The 20,360-nt window shown below is 36.7% G+C and overlaps 1 protein-coding gene and 1 non-coding gene across 2 annotated transcripts in view; both read left to right on the forward strand.

Annotated features, from left to right (window-relative positions):
• Positions 1 to 7,518: 7,518 nt before the first annotated feature.
• The window catches only part of LOC110380196 (uncharacterized), a 32,914-nt gene continuing 20,072 nt past the window's right edge, over positions 7,519 to 20,360 (forward strand). Inside the window, exons 1-6 of the mRNA XM_064040511.1 lie at positions 7,519 to 7,588; positions 7,878 to 7,933; positions 8,265 to 8,446; positions 8,525 to 8,924; positions 18,901 to 19,276; positions 20,008 to 20,163. Coding sequence (XP_063896581.1) covers positions 7,562 to 7,588; positions 7,878 to 7,933; positions 8,265 to 8,446; positions 8,525 to 8,924; positions 18,901 to 19,276; positions 20,008 to 20,163 — 1,197 coding nt within the window. The 5' untranslated portion in view covers positions 7,519 to 7,561. The remainder of the gene's footprint in view (positions 7,589 to 7,877; positions 7,934 to 8,264; positions 8,447 to 8,524; positions 8,925 to 18,900; positions 19,277 to 20,007; positions 20,164 to 20,360) is intronic.
• Positions 8,153 to 8,224, forward strand: Trnac-gca (transfer RNA cysteine (anticodon GCA)). The gene has a single exon. It is a non-coding gene; the product is annotated as a tRNA-Cys (tRNA).

The raw sequence follows: 20,360 nt of genomic DNA on the forward strand, positions 1-20,360 counted from the left end.
AAACATAGATTTATGTGTAGATCTAATTCTAGCCTGTATAAAGTTTACTGACTCGCCGAGTGCTTGGGTAAACATGATGAGTGGTACGTGCGTCTCACAAGTTTACAATCAGGTGTAGATAACGATTGATAACGGCAACATTCACACTGAAAGTGGAATTTTTGTTATTTGTTCTTCCCTTCATTTAATACCTATAATAATTTCCATCTGTCCAGCTTTTTTCCTAACTAGGTTTGGTGTTGCCTCCCAGTCTCACGGCGTACCAATGTTATACATGGAGCTACTGCAAAAATGTTTAAATCACAGCCGGAATTGCCAATTTAACGTGCCCAAGTATCATCGTGTCCTTAGTCCCTTTTGTACTTAATAATGGTCAAAATACTGCCCACAAATGGCCACACACAAAGAGGAACGTTCAATTGTAATTTTAAACCGAATTTACGTCCACATATTCAGCCGGCGTCTCGTCATTGGGTAGCGAATTACATTCAAGCGTAACTTCGGCATTATTGGCAACATCATATGAATAGTGCATTATATCCAAATCAGTCAATATGGCTACCGGATTCCGCTCTATTATCTGGTTTATAGCTTTGCATTACAAATGAGATCTTCCTTGTAATCAGAAAAGTTTTCCTAAATGAGGTCTGTCGTAATATCTTTTTCATCTAAACGTTGCGCTGAATTATATTTTCTGTGTCACGTGTAAATGTTTTCTTTATAACCATGTCTTAATATTCTTTATTCCATTGCGAATTGTTACCATTTCCAACTGCAGCATTCCTTAGATACTACTTATGCCAAAGATTCTAATTGATGTCTGTCTTGATTCATCCTCAGTTCATCATGGAATATTAGTTCGACTGCATTGTCCCTGCCTCTTGAGTTAGTATCGTTTATTGGTTTAACTAGTCAATCGTTTTCTGTCCCTATCAAAGGCTCATCAAATGAATCATCATTTGCCATTTTATGAGTGATGCAGTTATCAAATTGACTAATACATCAAGTTATTCCAAATGTGTAATATTTTTGTTTTTGTATATTAACAAAGTCAACAACAAAGTAAGCGATTCTCTATCCTTTCCATGCGATCATGCAACTGATATTGAGGAAGTAAAGCTAGGCAAAATACCTACATTAACAGCTTTACTTATATCCTGCAAATCCTGCAATCATCGAAAAATTCAACATTTTAAACAATAGCATTAAAAACTTTCCTCCACAACTATTCTCGGCTATAAAATCCCACACCTAAATTATCTTCTCTTAATTGATTAACACAACTGACGTCATTTGTCTAAAATCAAACCGGACCTTCAACACTCGAGAACTTAGTTCTAGCAATATTATGACAAATCGTAACCACTAAACAACAATTTTGACAACTAAAGGACATTGTGTCCTTAATAATTTAGATAGTTTAACCGCAACAGGCTGAATGCACCATGCACTAACCGTAGTTACAAGTTATCTAACGGATCGTTATCGTTTCATTGAGCGTTTGTCAATCGCTGCGCGGGCGCCTTCTCTCGTTTGATTAGACAAGTTTACCAGGTGGTGGCATTGGCATTTAGCTTTGTAAGTTTGCACATTTAAATCCTATATTATCTGGGATTAATCTTCTTTTATGTCATACTCTAAAAAAATATCAACTTGTCATATTTTTTTTAGTGGAAGCACAAAGCAGGACCTATATGTTTAAGTGCTCATATCTTTCTAAATCAACTGAAAAATTATTCATGAAATCGATCATTTTGTAACTGGAATTTATATTATTATCGATTACTAAAACAACTAACGTACACTAATGCATCAAACGATTTACACATACACGAATTAACTTAAAAATGCAACTCCACCAGTCCTTGCAGCAATGGTTGCGTAGGCGCAGATTGCAGCACTGTTCTAGATATTGATCGCGACATCTCACTGTGACATTCATGACTTCATGACTTCATCGGTTAGGTATAGGGCTGCCATCTTGAATTTCGCCAAACCCGGACAAACATAAAAAAAATCCCGGACATTTGGCGTAAATGGCATTTTTTCCCCGAACGAGTACGATTTTGTAAACAAAATAATACCTAATTTAATTGTAATCCATTTACTATAAATATATATTTAAATTCAATGAGGTGCTTCCTTACATGAAAAATGTCCAGGTTTTCCCCGGACACTTCTTGAAACCCCGCCCGGACGGTCCCCGGACGGCCTCCAAACGAAGACGAATCTGGGGAAACCCGGACGAATGGCAGCCCTAGTTAGGTATCGATTTGATTGGCATATCCTTCCGTTCAGGTGGTTAGTGACGTGGGGTCATAAAGTCACTCATAACTGACCGGTTGGCTTGGGGGACTCGAGTAGCAGTTGTCAAATTAGGTCACGCGGTGATATGTGCGGATTATTTTTAGAGTAAAAGAGGTTTAAATATTGAAGAGGAATAACATTTTCTTTGATATGGCTTTGGTTTATTGTTTGATAGTTGATATATATGAAAATTATATATTTTAAGTAGATGAACGACTGAACGATGAACTAAGATATAAAGTTGCAGAAACTCTTAAGATACCTTTTTAGCTATAACAAATTCGATGGATATCGAAATACTATGTTACTGCTGAATAACGTTATACAAATGTTCTAATTTTAATAAATTTATTCAAATTTCACTTCTATTACAGCTTCAATAAAGTAATCTTCATTAATATTCTAAATTGGTAATTTATGCTTGCATTTATTATAATTGCAATAATATTTGTCACCGATGCATATTTTTAGATGAATGTAAACCTGCGATCTTCTTCCTAAAAGTTTGATTCATTCATGTCCTAAAGTTACCTAACCGTATATATACCGTTTTTTCGAAGATTTGCGGCATCACTGCTTCCTCTCTTTCCCTAATATTAGGTGTACCTACCTTCTGCAGCTATTCTAGATAGAGATAGATTATTCTTTATTGTACACCAATGAAATTAACAACACAGGACATTACAACACACAAACAACAGTATAATTGGCGGTTGGGTTGGTAGTCTCTCATTCTGACAGGTCAAAGTCTTATGAGCTAGTCCAGAAGAAATGATGTTCAGAAATTCTTCAAACGAAATTCAAATACACCTATACTTATTATCATTGCATGCTTGTACAGTCAACTTCAGGTCAGTGGTAATAGTTTTATAGGAAAATCGTACTTATTTTTATTGATTTAAGGTGCATGACAGTTACCACTAATGTGCAGTTTACTGAACACACGAAACCAATGAGACGGTCACAGTTTCGCCGGATTAAGAATAAAGTCTATTTGATGAAGTTTTTTTGCGACAAAACGTCTCGTTTCCTTGAGTGCTGACGGAAACTCAGTCTTCCGGGCTGTAAAGATACTACCGAGCTATTTGTTTAAATTTAATGGTATTTTTGCTCTTTACAACTTCATTATCGTGTTGAGTTTTATGTAGAAGACGAATGATATCAATCTTTTGGTGTTATGTAGCAAATAAGAAAATTTTCGTCTCGTTTGTAGCAAAATATTTAGACATTTGAGATTTTGGTGTTAAGCTTCACGGATTAAATTAAAAAGTCATAAACTGGTTAAGTAATTTTATATTACTTAGGTACAAACAGGATACATCTATGTACGGATGTTTACATCATTTGTAGCAACCTCTTGCCTGTTGCAATCAAAACGATTTTATTACTGAATGAAATCAAACCACAATGTTAATAATATGGTCTATAGTCTATTTCTTTTTAGATGTTCTTTTACGTTAGCTAGTCCCTGCAATTCATAAAACAATACCTAAAACTAAAAATAGCATTGTGAATGAGGTAACAGGTACTGAAAATTTTCGGAAGTTTTCGAAAAATATTCCCATAGTAAGATAGGTGACCGTTTAACGACAGTTTTCTTATTAGGTACTTACCGTAGTAATTTATTATCATGAAACCACGGATGGATGTTTTTGCCTATTGAACCTTTTCTCTTGCACTAGTCAAAAAATAATCCTTACTAATATTATAAAAGCGAAAGTAGAGCCGTCGATCTTTCACCCCAAAGTACTGAACTGATCTACCATAGATATGATTGACTTCTAGAGCCTGAAGAAGGATATACCTACGCTCCTTTTTATCCGCGAGTAATTCCCTTGGGACATGGGCGCGGAGAACCGCTAGTTACATAATAACTGCTGATTGTCCTTCTCAGTGGTTAACCAGACAATCGTATTTTCCTCAAAATTCTTAGAACGGTTGATATAATAAATAAGCTATGTATGAATAATCCTCTATTATCGTCTGGTTTGCGTCTACCACATGACGTAAATGCACTGACGTCAATGAAGAAAGGCTAGAAGTAGGTACCAGACAACGTTTATCTAAAACAGCCAACTTGAAGTGTAAGGATAAAGTTCCTGAACAATGTGTGTGTACGTCTGAGCCATAGAGTACCTACCTACTTATATAAGAAAACGGGGTCTGAGCTATTATGAATCCGTCTTGCAAGACGGCATGTCTCACAGTTTGTAATCTTAGATGGCACAGACACGGGCTGCGGGATTGTTCGAAAGAGTTACCGGCCCTGGTACATAAAGGGCTTCAGAAGGAACATGATGGGTTTTAGTCAGTAAGAGTCTGATAGCCCACTCACGCTGCTAGCCCACACAGGGCCGCTCATTTGATGATTTCCCATAAAAAAAGATGGTACAGACATATTCAGGTACTTACGTAAATAGAACCTCTGAAAATCATCTGAAGATGCTCAAGGATGAAGATCCATACTATGTTAAGATAACTAATCTTCCAGAACAGAATTACAAGTTCCCGGCGCGACGGTAATTGTGGTAATACTTACCTGAAGGCTAATTAGGCATATTCTAACAGTTGTGTTATATCATGTTTCTGTACAATAAAAAAATGTGCGTAAATTTACCTCATGAGAGATAAGATAAAGTTTTAGAGCAAGGTTAGGCCTTGATAATGTTAGCTACATCTCGTAGTGAGATGAGATCTTTATATTATTAGTACTATGTATTACTATATGCTGTCTACTATCTAGCTAACCTTAATCTGATTAATATAAATACATAATATGTCATACGTAATACCCGTGCCACCCTCTGCGTGTTCTGTGGGGACCACTTCGCACACCGGAATAAAAAGCAGTCTTCCTTCCTCCTTCCTTTAACTTCGTCGGAAAATTGACTCTAACAAATCAATCCAATCGCTATTGTGACTGAGTCAATCTCACGGAGTAAAGATGAGGTCAATCTACTGAAAAAAACTTTGAGTTCAGTTTTTACTCAACTCAATATCCCTAATCATTAGTGTTATTTTGGATATACATCTGATGATCTCGCATCGTCCTCATCAGTCCATCTGGCGAGGCGCCCACATCACCTTTCAGTTGTCCATCAACCAGAAAACCCACGTATACCTACAGGTTTAATGTTTTAATTGATCTTGACATGATATCATTGTGAAAGGGTTCAACGACTGTGTTTTTATGCACCAACCGAAGGGTGTAGTGTGGGCTGCACTATGTATGGTGCAAGTCATTAGCTTTTAAACTTCAAACAGCCAATTCAATTGTTTTTTTTGTTGCTATAGTAACCTTTTTTGTGTCCTAATTCTGGGTATTTCGAACAATAATATTACGGGGACTTTACCTGTTAATGAGCCACTTATAGTGTAAGATTACGAGTACTGGCTATATCTGAAGGTCACGTAATTATTTAATACCACTGGTTCTAATGCTTGAAAACTGAAAGAAGCCTTATTTTATGTACACAGTTGGATAATAGGAAATTAATTCGTTTACTGCTAGCTCATGATATAAATAAATTGGGAAAAGAATACTTTTCCGCTGCCGCTGAAAAGAAAGCACCCTTTCTTCATGTGACAATTTCCAGATTGCATCTAAGTATACAACGATACCGTACTAATAGCCTGCCATAAGTACATAACAATTGCGAGTATAAAGAGAAAATTGTGCGGAACTGCCGGAACTGTATCAACTGTATGATATATGGAGAAAGAGACCACTAGAAAGCTGACCAACATAGTAACGACAATAATTTTTACACGGACATAAGATTAAGATCAGAAACCACATGAATTCTTTGACAAGTCATGGAAGCACCTTTTTGGAACCGTGCAACTATAGTGTGAAGTTTTATAAAAGAGCCTGCAAAGGCATCAAAGTTGGTAGTTAAAATAATTAACAAGCTTGAAACTATAAGTAGGTCGTAATAATCTTTATATATCACATACATAATATCCAAAAAGGACTAACTAGCAATGCCACCAAAAACAAGAAACGCAAACCAATTTGCATATGATCATAATAAAATTACACTATACGTGAACCGCGATATTGCGAATTCGCGCACACCTCAAATTGTAATGTCATATAATAAGTAGGTGTTTATGATCACGGTGGACAGGCTAATAATTGTTAATACGAAGTGGAATAAACATGGCTGTTGGCAGAACCTAAGGTCAGCCGTGGGAATAACAGAATTATGGTTCAGGTGTAGATCGAATGCAAGGTATAATTTGTTTGGGGCTGCAGGATTTTTCGAAAGAGTTACCACGGCTCTCGAGGTACCTAACTCCATTCTCGGCGGTCATTTGACGATTTCCTAAAAAAAGGTATGATTTGGTTATGTCAGTAATAAGTATACAATCACTGAATTGAGTGAGGGCATTATCGCTTCTTTGGAATTCATTAGGTTTTTTGAGGAAGACCAATCATTGGACTGTTTCGAGCATCGTAGTTTCTCCCCACCTTAGTTCTTGAGGGAAATTTTCTGGGTTTTCTGTCAGTATTAGTCCCAATAAGTTACATCAAGATGAAAAGTTTATTTCTGCAATTCTGCATGTAGATACGACACTAAGACTTTGTAATGAAGTTTCTTGTAGGATACGACGTTTTTATGGTCGACCAGGGAATAAGCTACTTGCAAGTGCTCATATTTCATTTAAAGGCAGACTGAGACGATATTTTTGGTGGGACAGATATAAATTAAGATCGTACGGCGTACCACTCGTAGGTGTGTTACAAGTTTTAAAGAATCCTTCTGAATTTGACCTAACATAAGTCTTGTTGGGTCCACATAAATCTTGTTGGGTCGACGAACCACCCTATAGTATTCATGAGTTCGGCCTTAGCTTACTGTCCTTCATATTCAACGGATATTTATAAAAACACTGGCAGCTAAAAACTCCAAAAAGGCTTTTTTATAACGATTTTTTGACACAACAAATCCTGACAGTTGCCTGGCAATCATAAAGTGATTTGGTGATTTGAACTCCAAGAGAAACTTTAAAGACTCCAAAAAAGGGAAACTTATAAGAAACGCTGTGCAAATTATTATCACGAATAATAAATAAACAATGATTAAAGGAAGAATGATTTCAGACGTCCATAGGACGCGAGAATACAGGTTTATAATGGTAATCCAATCAATCAACTATCTTGTTAGATAATGAGTGTTTAGCGATAAGAATATTAATATATGCAGTAGTTGCAAGGAATTTTAAGGATCTACACGTAGATTATTTTGTCATGTTCAAATCTAAAAGTGTTAGTGGTGTAAGTTTCATCTAAAAATTCTTTATATTCATTTATTTCATGTTAATATTGTTGAAGGGACAGCCTAGTGCTTTCCACTGTGTTAGGATCGTCCATAAGTTTGATTCTGCGGTGAATAGGTACTTCAGTTTTCTAGAAAGTGAAAGAAATTGCGCCATGTGTGAAATTTTTTGTTCCATATATTTGATCTGTATCTGCTTCTACATGGATGATGTAGCCAAAATGTTGCCTACCTGTGCTGTGCTACCGAAATGTTTGTCTTTAAAATGTATTTATTATGTTGTTACAGATCGAGGAGGTTATGCAGCAGAAGGCGCCCGGGGTGCCTAGTAATCTAAAACTCCAGTAAGTTATTCCATAAGAAACATATCATAAAAGCTAGCAGCTATATTTTTCTTGCTAGTAACTGTAGAGTAATATTTGTCTTATAATGTTTTTCATACATTGAACATGTAGCGCCATCTGTTGATAAATCGCTTGACTAAGTGGTTCAATCACACAACAGCTTTTGTAGAGGGCGCTGTTACTCTGATACTGTGCGCTATTTTCGTCAGCTTTGTCAGTGGGGATATAGCTCAGTGGTAGAGCATTCGACTGCAGATCGAGAGGTCCCCGGTTCAAACCCGGGTGTCCCCTGAGAAAATCCTTTTTGTATCTTCTTTTTTAATTTTTCTAGACATCCACACACCGCTTCGTCGCAAATTTTGCGTAGCAAGAACTTTACGGCGAATTTCTTCAAAACAACATTTAGCTACCGCAGCAAGGCGGTTACGCCTACATCTTCCAGTACTGTCGAGAAAACTATCAAAATAGGCAGCGCGGAGACTAAGCCTGTAACTAGAAACAGGCCTAGGACAGGTAAATAACTAAAATATCTCATTTAAATTAATTTGGCTACCAAAATTTCGGAAAATAAAAACATATCTTAATTTTTAGTGCCTTTGGCCGATACGACCAATAAACCTAAAGTCAAAAGGACTTTAGATCGAAGCAAGTCTACTGGCCCTTACATTGATAGTCTGGCCGTCGAACCTGAACGACCCCTCAGGAACAAACCCACGACACCTGATCCAGGTGGACCGAAACCCATCAAAGAAACTGGGAAAAAGAACGAGTCCAAAAGTTCTAATGTGATATTGCAAATTGTGAAGAAATCTGCCAAAACATCAGCACCCAAGCTACCAGTAACATCAACTGACAGTATCCTACCGCCGACTTTGAGACCGAAAACCGACAAAAACTTGAAACTTACGAAAAATATCAACAATAACGATGTATGGACAAATCCTAATGACATCAAGGCTCCTCAAAGGAAGGTGCCATCAGTGCCTGTAAGGTGAGTTTGTATATCAGTCGCTGTATAAAATTCTATTTATATTATGGTTTCTGATCAAAGAAGTTCGTTTTCAATTTTCGCGCCACTAAACAGCCTGAATACTCTCACAACTGATAAACGTCCTTATGCTAACGGTGTAAAGTTACATTTTCTACAAAACACTTTGACGTCTCAAGTTGATTCATGCACGTGATGAAGTAATTTTTTTGTGGTTATATCTGTCCCTTTTTCGCGTAACCCTTCCTCTCACGTATCGCTAGTGTGAGAAAGGATAAGCTATATTATAGTTGTTTTCCTCGCACGTGTGGAATTTAGTCCTCGACGTATTACATGATCAACTTCGGGTGATAGTTCGATGTTGCTAGGTTCGTAGTGTGGCTTGAGTTTTTAATTTGTTGGGATTATAGAAAGAAATGGAAGACCGACGGTTGGCCGGTTGTTTGAGCACGGCAAGTAGCTCAACAGGCAAGTTTGTTTGGTACGACGGGCCACGGATGTCGTCCCGTTGGCCGGGTGCTTTTTTTCGAACTTTTTTTTGTGTTGGTGACAAACAAAATGAACTTTTTAATTGTTCGATCATGGTGGTTATTATTGTGCTTCTGTGATGTGTTGAGTTGTTGATTGGAATTAGTTGTGTGCGGTGTTTTACAAAATTATCGTCTGCGTCGGCTGTATGCATAGAGCTAACAAAAATTGAACTTATTCAACCAAGTGTCTTATTGCTCCCGCTTTCTCGTAATGAACAATCGGTCACTGTGGCAGTGATGACTTGACCGACAGATGCGGTACCTTCTGCGAATCCAACTTTTGCTTTTTATTTACTGTTTCATACACATCCTAAATTGCTTTGTTTCAAAGATTTTACCTGAAACAAGTTTTGGTTTGAAATTCTTCTAAAACATCCCATGCTGGTGTGTAGGTAATTAGTATTTTAATGAGGCACTTAGTGGAATAAGGTTAAGTGATGTAGGTAGGATTCCAACTTCAGTTCTGAGAATTAAGATTAGCTAGGTATCTGTGTGTCCAGTTTTTACCTGAGGACGATTTTGTCGGAATGGTGTTCGACTGCTTATGTACCTACCTGATTCTGGAATAATTAACCGCTATCATAAACTTACATCTTATTTACGGACTTTATTACATTAAGGAATATTACCAAATTGTTTGCACGTAAGATTCAAAGCTCATTCTTCATCATTCTTTCATCTTCATTCATCAACATCCCTAAGTAGGTACCTACTTGAGCTTTATAAAATTGATCGGGGAATTCAAAGACTGCTAAACTTAGAAGCTTTAGTATTAAATAAAGCCATCCTAACTGCCCTTGCATATAATGCGTACCTAAAGTTAAATCTTCTTTGACTTTCCGCTTTATTACAATCTCAGAGTTAATGACTTCGACATTTTAAAATGTCAGACTACAACGCGGATTTTGCGACATTCCTTGTTGGTTTTTGAGTCAGCAGGAATTAATATTGCAATAACTTACTTATATGTGAAAGTCTTGATCACAGTAATGCCTGCCTTTGTGAGGACTATTCTGAACAAAGACCAAAGTTCATTGTAATCAAAAAGCTAATCAAGACAGTTATAATATTCATAGAAGAATTATCATATATGTATATAAAACAGATGTACCTACTCACCCAATCAAAAAGAAATAATGTCGAAACCAAAGATGCTGTAGTTACAAACTATGTTCAACATGGGACAAATATGTGCGATGTAGGCGCAAGGTTGCATTCACATGTTTGAACAAGTTGCTTCATAATAACTGGTGTTACGCTCAACACAGACATTGCTGAAGATACACAAAAGATAGACAAACAAAAGATGAACAATTGAACACCAATATCGCTGTTTGGTATGTTTCCGATACAGAACTAACTAGAAGTTACGAAATACGTGTCTCTTTTCGCGAAATTATGAAAGAACGAAAACAAGGATGACATTGTAAGACAAAGTATTGTAAGGAAAAAGGAACGAAATAAAAAAAAACTGCTTCAAGAGGAAGTTATCAAAGAACATTAACATTAATGGCGTTTCAAATGAATTAAAATAAAATGACCGTCATTTCAAACAGCATTAGAAATAATCTAATATTGAAATCAGGAACCTGATTGACAGCTAGACAGGTGTTAGACATAACAAACTTTGCTCACATTCGTCTTAAAATATTTATGCTTTAGAAGATAACTTAGGCATTTTGATGCCTAAGATATTCAATCTAAATATTCAAGCATTAATCCGAAATCTTTGAACGATTGTCGAGTTTCAAGTTTATCAAGCAAGGCCGTCAAATTAGTGACGATAAGATACAGCACGAAGGAAGTTTATCTGTATTCGTTCACACATATTTGTTTGCTGTTTTATCAAACAGGAACAACTATTGTAACTCCAGCAATGTTTGTTATCCAAGACAGTTCGGCTTCAACCATCGGAGTTCGTGAGAACAAAAATATAATAGTCAAACTTTCGCAAAACCGAAAGGAAACTCGTTGGTATTCACACGAGCCAACTATTTACTTAACGACACAATGTCTCTGTTTATGTAACTGATGCAAGGGAGCCTTGTGAATATCGGAGCGAAAATACGTTTTGTCTCAGAGCCTCATAGCATGATAATTGTATATACAAATATCCAATGGCAGGCTATTCTTGTGTCACTTAAATATAATTACAATGCACTTCTGCTTCTTTTGGTCCTGTAGTTTTCATGGTCGCAACGTATGTTTTGGCTTCAAGTTGCAATGAATTAAAATGACTCATTAATCACTTCAGTGCCATATGGTCAGGAATGCTGGCGCCTACGTCCAAATTAGGCGCCGAAGATCTGCATCCCATCATTAAAAAAAAACAATTACTCCAACGCGGTAAATTGTTTATTTTCTGAGCTGAAGAACCAACGCAATTTTTATGATTACTAAGAAGTCGTACAGGAAAAATAAGTCCTAATCTGAGTGTATTTATGGCTACAATAATAAACGTCATACTCCATTCTACGGTGTTAACAATGGTACTCTCATCAAAGGCGTTGATTTGTACAATGAGGTATCTAAAGTCTGCGTCACTTATGACTGTGACCAATATAGTAGTGGATCCGATAACTATTTGCACAAGTGTTTTCAAGGACTTTTTCCTTTAATTTTGTTCGATGTTATGTATGAATTTTGAAGCTTAATAATCCAATATGACCGTATTTTTGCAATGTCTTAGCGACATACATAAGTAAATACTGCAAGATGGCGTCCTAGCAGCGAGGTCAGAGTTAATTATTCGGAAGTCAATCAAATAATTAAAGTGTTAGAATTGGTTAATTTAAATTGGCATTTAACTAAATGTAAAGATTTACATTTACGACATCCTACAACAGCAATTAATTCCTAAGTTTCCTCATCAGCGTTCTTATGAATCGCTGTGTTACGCAACAGCTGCTTCTCGAGGATGAATTGACTTGAGTACATTCCCTGCAGTTGATATTTTTTTCGCTGCTCTTAAATCGCGATATTTACCTAGCTACGCTTATTATGGAATCGTATTGTTCGTTTGAACAATTCAAATAATGAATGTGTCGGCGCCTCGTTGCCGCTAGCGACGCACCTAGGGACGTGCCCTTCCCAGCGGTTGCTGCATTATATCAGCAATTATCTTCGTCTAGCGTCTGAGAATGCACCGACGAATGGTTAAATGCGTCTCACTTTACAAACATCTCTATAGATCCTCCACTTACTGCTGATGCTCATAAAATAGATACAGTCTGTATAGTTAACGTTGAATCAAGTTGAATTATTTAAGAAGAAGTAATAAAAACACTAACTGTAAAAGAATCGTGAATGAAAGCAACAGAAAAACCGTGCCTGCAACAGTTAAACACTGCACTAATGAAGCTACAACTATAGCTACTAATACAAGCAGACGGTACGTTCACATGAAGTATTCTCAACTTGGCTACTTTGCTCTGAAACACTCGGCCTTAGTACTTGGCTGTAATGGCCATGCAGTTATTACTGGCAAACAGGTTTCGGAGCTTACCAAGAGAAAGTATCTCGCGATGCAATCGTGAGAATTTCTTTATTATTTGATTGAAGAGGCTGTGTTATTGTGTGTATATAGTGGTTTGGGCAATTCTGACCATTGTTCTTACGCCTTCACCTTGTATTTAAAGTTCCCGACCCTAAAGATTATCATGGAAAAATTGAACAGAAAACTACGATGCTTGTGAATGGAATGGCCGAATGCATTTCGCTGGATCAGATAAATACATCTGATAAGTACGGCAAATCCGGAACGAATTTTTTGTTGTTAGCTGGTACGTCTCGTTCCTCGATTTCGATCGGACACGGACGAATGAGCAATTCGTGATCTTCGGTTCAATGGCACACGATTCAGACTTTATTGATGACGATTTTATCATCTCTTTGATGAAACTTTGACTGTAAATTTTATTGGAGAGATTGAATTACAAGGAGTATAGAGGACGCTGTCTTGACGGTCATGACTCTTCTCAATTTTGGAAATTATGGAAATTCCCTAAACAAAGACTGTAAATCTGATAAAAACTGAGATAAAACAATACTCAATCATCGTTCCATCCTCCAATCTAGAACATCTCAAAATGCATTACATAAAACGTTCATTTTAAGATTCTATCTGCACAGGAGCTCGAAACACGTTTCAAAATACATTAAAATTTATGAGTACCTATTCTAAATGAACTGGCTTTTACGGTATACAAGAAAGCGACCTTTCTGGGTCGCGGTTTAGATACCGGCCGTCAATCTATCACCGTGTGTACACTTGCATTTCTCTCTCCGTGTTATTAACACGTACTGTGTTTGAAATGTATCCGTAGTCTTCAGTTAGTTTAACCTTTGTCGTATTTTGGAGAATTTTGGGTTTATATGGAGTAATTTGTACGTTAAAATTTAGTCCTAGCAACAAAAGATTGTCTCCTTTATCTTGTCTATTTTTGGATGCTTCAGTTGATACAATATTGCTAACAAGACTACTATTTAGATTACAATGAGACGTTGGTATATTTCTGCCTATAACAGTTTTTATATAACGAATGTTTCTCAATTGTATCCTTCAGTTAAGCTATTCTCGTGGCTTTATCTTTATCATCTATTATATTCAATACAGTGTTTGTGTTTAATTAGTTGGTTTTACCTACAGCACCTAACCTTAAGACAATAGGTGTTTTATTATCTACGTCATTCCTTGTGAAATATTTGTTTGCCGTCTCAATGAAATCGTAAAAGATTACAAACTTTACTCATATCGGTATATGGAAATATTCAAAAAATATTGGCAGCCTTCTAGTTTATTTGTACAAAGGAATGGTCCCAAAAAAGTCTTAATAATGTTGAATATTACCCAAATGTATCTAGCACTCAAATTACACGACCATTTATTCACCGCCAGGCGTAAGCTTGACATAAAAGTCCTAATCTCCATGCTATAAAAAACCAGTCGTGATTTAAAAGTATGACACGAGAATCTATACCAAACAAGATTATAATTTACTGTATTGGTATTCGCAGCTTCCATATTGGCGTGGCGACCTCCCTAGGCCGCGGCGGCCATGGCTGGTCGTTCACCTCAACTCCTAGCTCGAGGAATGCTGCTCCATAGACATTGTGAAAAAACTCCAACCTTTTAGCGCGTTTTCGAAAAAAGTTTGACGACCAGTTGAACCTTTTTTGATGAGCTTCTTTTTTTGTGTTTGTTTGTTGGCGTATTTGGGTTATGGTTTCAAAGTTGGTAGCTGGTTTTTTATGTTTGGTCTTGGTTTTGTTGTATGGGAGTTTACAGGTGAGTATTTGGGGTTTTTAGTATGTCATAGATTATTTTTTTCTAAGATTAGATTACTGCTTTGGAACCTCATAGCCGTTTACTAATCACAATGTTGACTCCACAATCATACTTGCATTCTCAGACATTACAAATCTTCCTCTATACCAAAATTATTAAAGTTATTGGAATAATTACAAAAACCTTAATTACACTCAGCTTGAATATAAGATCGATAAACTCTCAATTTTATTTCGTTTTCTTTGCCCGTTGCGAAAACATCTTGATATATTACTCACCCCGTTAATCCAACCTCAATGGAGGGAATTCCAATTATTTGCAATTTCGTCTTTCTGCGAATCGTCTCCCGATATAGACGTATCCAAGCCCATTTTTAGCCCAACCTTGCAAGCTTTTTAATTGAAGGAGTTCTTACATATGAGGAGTAGTTCTACGCTTATGCTCATTAAAAACGAATGCCTTATTCAGACTTGTTCGCTTTTCATTCGCTGTTCAACTATGCGAATTAATGCACAGAAATTGCACGTTCTTTTGTTTTGGTGAAAATTCTTTCGCGTTAAGTTTACTCGTAAAAACATTTCGAGATACTCGTACGAGAATTTCTTCGAGTAGTAGGTGAAAGACCGTAACGTCTAATACGTTACGTAGGCTACACGCTTTATCGCTCTAACAACGTGACCATAGTCAATAGTCCATACCAGCATGCAAACAGATGGCCAAACACATTTGTTTAACTTTCTCGACTCACAATATTAACATATTGGACCAGTCAATTGCATGGAAGATACTCAAGTACTTAAAAGTTCAGATAGTAACACATCTGTAGCAACTTTATAATTTGTAACACAAAATGTTGAAGAAGAAATTTTGGATCTGTTTTCAGTATCTAATTGTGTTGTGTCCTAAGATCTCATATCATTTGATGGAGTTACTGCAGTATCATAATACATACCTACAAAAAATCTAGCATCGCCTACAGAACACGATATCATTGAGGAGGTAATTTATATTCATAAAAAGCCGTCAATATGCCAATAAATCTTGCGCAGACGCCTCGAAGCCGCGGCTAATAAGGCAGTTAAAGTGATCGATCTATGGCCACTTTGATATTCGCTAGAGGTGTAGAGAAAGCGCATTCTTTTCAACACCTTGCTGCTTGAAGAATGCCAATCGGAAGGGACATACAAGTCTTTTACATGTAACTTGATTTTGAAACCGTTTTGGGCCTAGAATCATTCCTTGGGGAAATCTTACAAATAGTTGTAAATTTCATCATAAAGATATATCTACATAGATTGATGTCTTACATTTTTGAGGAGCACATGATTTAAAAAGTGAAAGCTGGTTTAACCAAGCTTATCAAGAGAGAACCCTCTGAATAAGTATGGCGTTGTTTTTAAGCCTCAATGATCTTTTGTTGCGTCATACATCATTGGTTGCTCCAATTTCATTTGTACGTGTCTATGTCTAATATGAGTCATGATTAATTATTATTTATAATTGTGTAATATATGTATTAGTAGTATTTATTATCCGTTAGAAAATACCAGCTTATCTCATCTAGCTCGGAAATCTGATGCGGCAGAGCATCGACCTCTTATTGCATAGGACGTTGATTCAACTTCATTCCAACGTTATGTGTGAATGAGTTAATCGAGACCTACACATGCAATGTGTTATATGTAATACATAACTCGATCAGTATGAGAAAGTGACGTGTTTTATTTACTTGTTAGATTAGGTACCGTTGCTTAATACAATTCTGATTGAACTCTTGCATTCATAATGAGTTCATTCTCATTGAATAATAAAGCTACTGTTCTTTATCTTACTTTGTCTCTTTGTTTACCAAATCCATTTAAAACGAAAGGTTATTTTTCTTTATTCGGCTAATAACGTCAATCTGATTCTAACAATTCTTCATCGTCACACCTACCTGACATGCAGCCAACATTACCCACTTTAAGTGCAGTACCATTCCTAAATCGGTTAGTTGGCGTCCGCTAGCGAACACTGGCCACATACAAATCAACCCGTACATTTACATACATACTTACATACAACTACGGTATGGCGTGGTTCAATTGAATTACTCAAGTAAATTGACACTGGGCTTGGCATAGCTTCGCAGTTTGGACGAACAGGGTGTGGCGTTAGCCGTAACAATTATTTTGATTATAAGGGACTAATCTGACAGGCTTTTGAGGGGAATTATAGTCTTGTGGATATAAATTGCAAAATATCTGTAATTATATCATGAAATATTTTTGCTTACCGCAAATATAAGGATCCGATTGTAAATAATTTAGTTTATTAGGATAAGAGATCCTGTAAAGATAGTGTAAGGTGTTTATAGAAAAATAATAAAAATAAATATGACTTATGAAATTATTCATATGAATTGAAGAAAGAAAACAAAAGACAATAAAAATAGATCTTTAAAAGATTTGAAAACAAGACGAGACCCACCTTTCTTCAAACAATTCACAGACAAACTACGCATTCAAAATCCCATTGTAATCCATCAAAGGTATAACAAAAGCACAATAAACGTGACGATTTCAAATAAAAGCAATTGAATGTTCCCGATGCCGTACTCAGTAGCTACGGGAACAAGGACTGCCCTTCACCGTCCCCTATCTATTTGCATACAGGGGGGACGAGGTGCATGTCCTACTCCGAATAACTTGGATTATCGGATAACCGGCGGCCATCTATAGGGTAATTGTGTTTTAAATGTCGGGGAATTTTATGGGGATTCATAGTTCGCTTGCTATGTTCTTTAGATAGATGGGTATTCGCTTGGAAGCCTTTGAATCCGAAGTATGATGTAGGGTTGCTATTTTGCTTGTTGTATGTTTTTTATTGTGTAAAGGGTGAATGGGAAGTTCATTTTTTATACCGTAATCATCTCTAGTGATATCGTTGTTGATATTTATGATGACATCTATAGTTACTTTTTTATAAAAGGGGTCCATAGTTCTATTGTCTATATGCTTGTTTTTATCTTCTTCTTTTTGCATTACTTTTTATCGTAACGTAAAGGTGCACAGAAATCAATTCTAGCTAACGAGTTCCATATCACTCGGCATTTGATGCATGCCACACCATGTTATTTACTCCACATCATGTATAATACATTGGCTAGCTATCTGCTAATTAATTCTGTGCGTGCCATGCAATTAAGATGAGTTGAGTCACTCAAACAATATGGACAAATGTCTCTTGTATCTCCCCTATTTACATTTTTTACATTATTTATGTCCATTAAATCGGCGTTAATCGTAACAGTTGTATTGTCTTCATTTACATCTCATTTCGAATCGTTCGCATTAAGGATTTGCGCAGTAACATTCCAAATACTTAATTGGATTTACGTGCAAACAGATTCTGTGTCCAAAACACCTTCGTTTTTGTATGGCTTAATAATGATGCCTTTCTGCCATACGCTGTCGTCCTTGAGATTTACAACTGGCGTGGGATTATTAGTCTCTGATACGGTCCACGTATTAATTCCATTGCCAAATATGTATGGCAATAAAAAACATAATACCTTGACAATTTGCATATCGTTTCATTAATATCTCTTTATCTATTGTTTTGATTTGATAAATCTGTCGAGCCAATGATAGGAATATTATGTCAGTGTTCCATGAGGTGAACTGATCACGTTGCCTTTGTATACACGCGGCTATCTTTATAACGTTTGATTAATTAACCCATTTATCTGATAAGAATTGTTGTTGTAAGTTGTAAGCACAGTCTTGTTACAGAGTTTGAGTAGTGATAGTTTCCTGTATACGAACATCTGTCGACTCAAGCGATGTGCGGGAGCATCCAATTTTTTTTGTTCGCGACTTGTAGTCTAAAAACGTGTCGAGTGATTTCCGTTACAAAGTTAAACCTTTAGGGAGTGATAACTTGTGTATATTTTTATACAAACATTGTCGTTTTGGGTATTATAGTGAACGCTACACAGAATCAACGAGACGTCAAAGTTTTGTATCACACAATGCACTAATCTAATTCCAATCACAACAGCTGTGCACAAATTACAAAGTGAAACAAACGAAATGAAACCGAACTTATTCGATCAGTGAAACGAAAACGAAAAATGATATAAATAATTCAAGATGATGAAGTTCAAATCATTGTTCCGTAGAGGGCCAAGTCAGGGGAAACAGGAGTCTACTCTAAAAGGGGCTCCGTCAGTTTCGAGCCTCGACTCGAAGCACCACAAAGTTGCACCATCACGCGACAAAGCATTGAAAATCTTTGGGTCGAAGGAGAAGTTACATAAAGCTCATAAGAAGAAGGACTTGGGGAATAATAATGCAGTTTTAGAAGACCCTGAGTTAAGGGAAGGTTTGGAGTATGAAGATGGACAGGTTGGAGTGCACGCGTACGGCAGTGCCGAGGAGTTGGGGTCGGTAGACGGGCGAGGCTCGCAGGAGTGCGTCAGTCTGCCCGTCACTCTGAATGCCGATCACATGCCCGGCTTCCAGGAAGTGGAGCTCAGGCCTAGAGTACCATCTGAGGTCAGTAACTGTTCTTTTATAACCAAGCCTTATGAACCCACATTCGTAGACAGTAATATTAATACAGAGGAAGTATGCCCAACGGTAGTTTTGATATTGAAGCGTGTCAAAAGTCAGTATGACGCTCCGATTACGTTCTTAAAAAAATATCTCAAGTAGCCGTTGTAATTTGACACACTTTTTTAAAAATAAACAAAAGCGACGAAGAAATTGATAATATCGTATCAGGTTCTAAGAATTTAATTAGGCATGCACCAACACATAGTTTAGATTGGATTTTCATGGTTTTAGTTTATTTCAATCAATGTTAGAACCTTGAAATTTGATGACTAGCTGTTGTTTTTAATGATAGTTTGTGAACGATATGTCTAACGTTACGTATTAGATTATTGTAATTCCATACACGAATGTCGTGTTGAATTGCTAAAACGTACCTACTTTTATCTATTCAGCATTCTCTTGTAGTAATACAGCAATACACATTACTATTTATTATTTCCTCAATATAGTAGTTTCGGTTCATTCATAAAGTAGATACCTAAACCTGCTACATTTTATGGGATTACACTATGACGTGCTAAAAGACGGAAATTGGGAAGTAAATAAAACGTCACAATACTGACCAGCAGACGTATTATAAGTCATACCTTTTATTGTCTCCCTTAAGCTCGGTTCGGTCAGTAATTCGCTGACTCTTATTCAGGATTTATATTTTTCTTAATTTTTATTAGGCGTCGTTGGCATCCGGGGTCCGGGAGATAGAATCGCTGAGGAGAGAGCTGGAAGCTACAGTGATGGAACGAGCACAGCTGCAGGCCAGGGTTGAGGAGTTACTGGAGAAGGTGACAGAAGCCGACCGGCTTCGAGGGGAACTGGAGAGGATGAAGGTTTGTAGAGTCTCGTGAGGAGGTATCATTCATTGCGCTTGACATGTAGACCATTTCAATCATTGTATTGAGTAGTTTTTGGTTTATTTGCCAGATAACAGTTTTATATTTAATCACTATTTTACTTTTTATAGAATACAAGGTAAATAAGGTGTGACAACACCCAAAACAATGTTAAGTATATCTAATAGTTTACG

The sequence above is a fragment of the Helicoverpa armigera genome, chromosome 22, assembly GCF_030705265.1.
Source record: "Helicoverpa armigera isolate CAAS_96S chromosome 22, ASM3070526v1, whole genome shotgun sequence".
NCBI classification, from domain to species: domain Eukaryota; kingdom Metazoa; phylum Arthropoda; class Insecta; order Lepidoptera; family Noctuidae; genus Helicoverpa; species Helicoverpa armigera.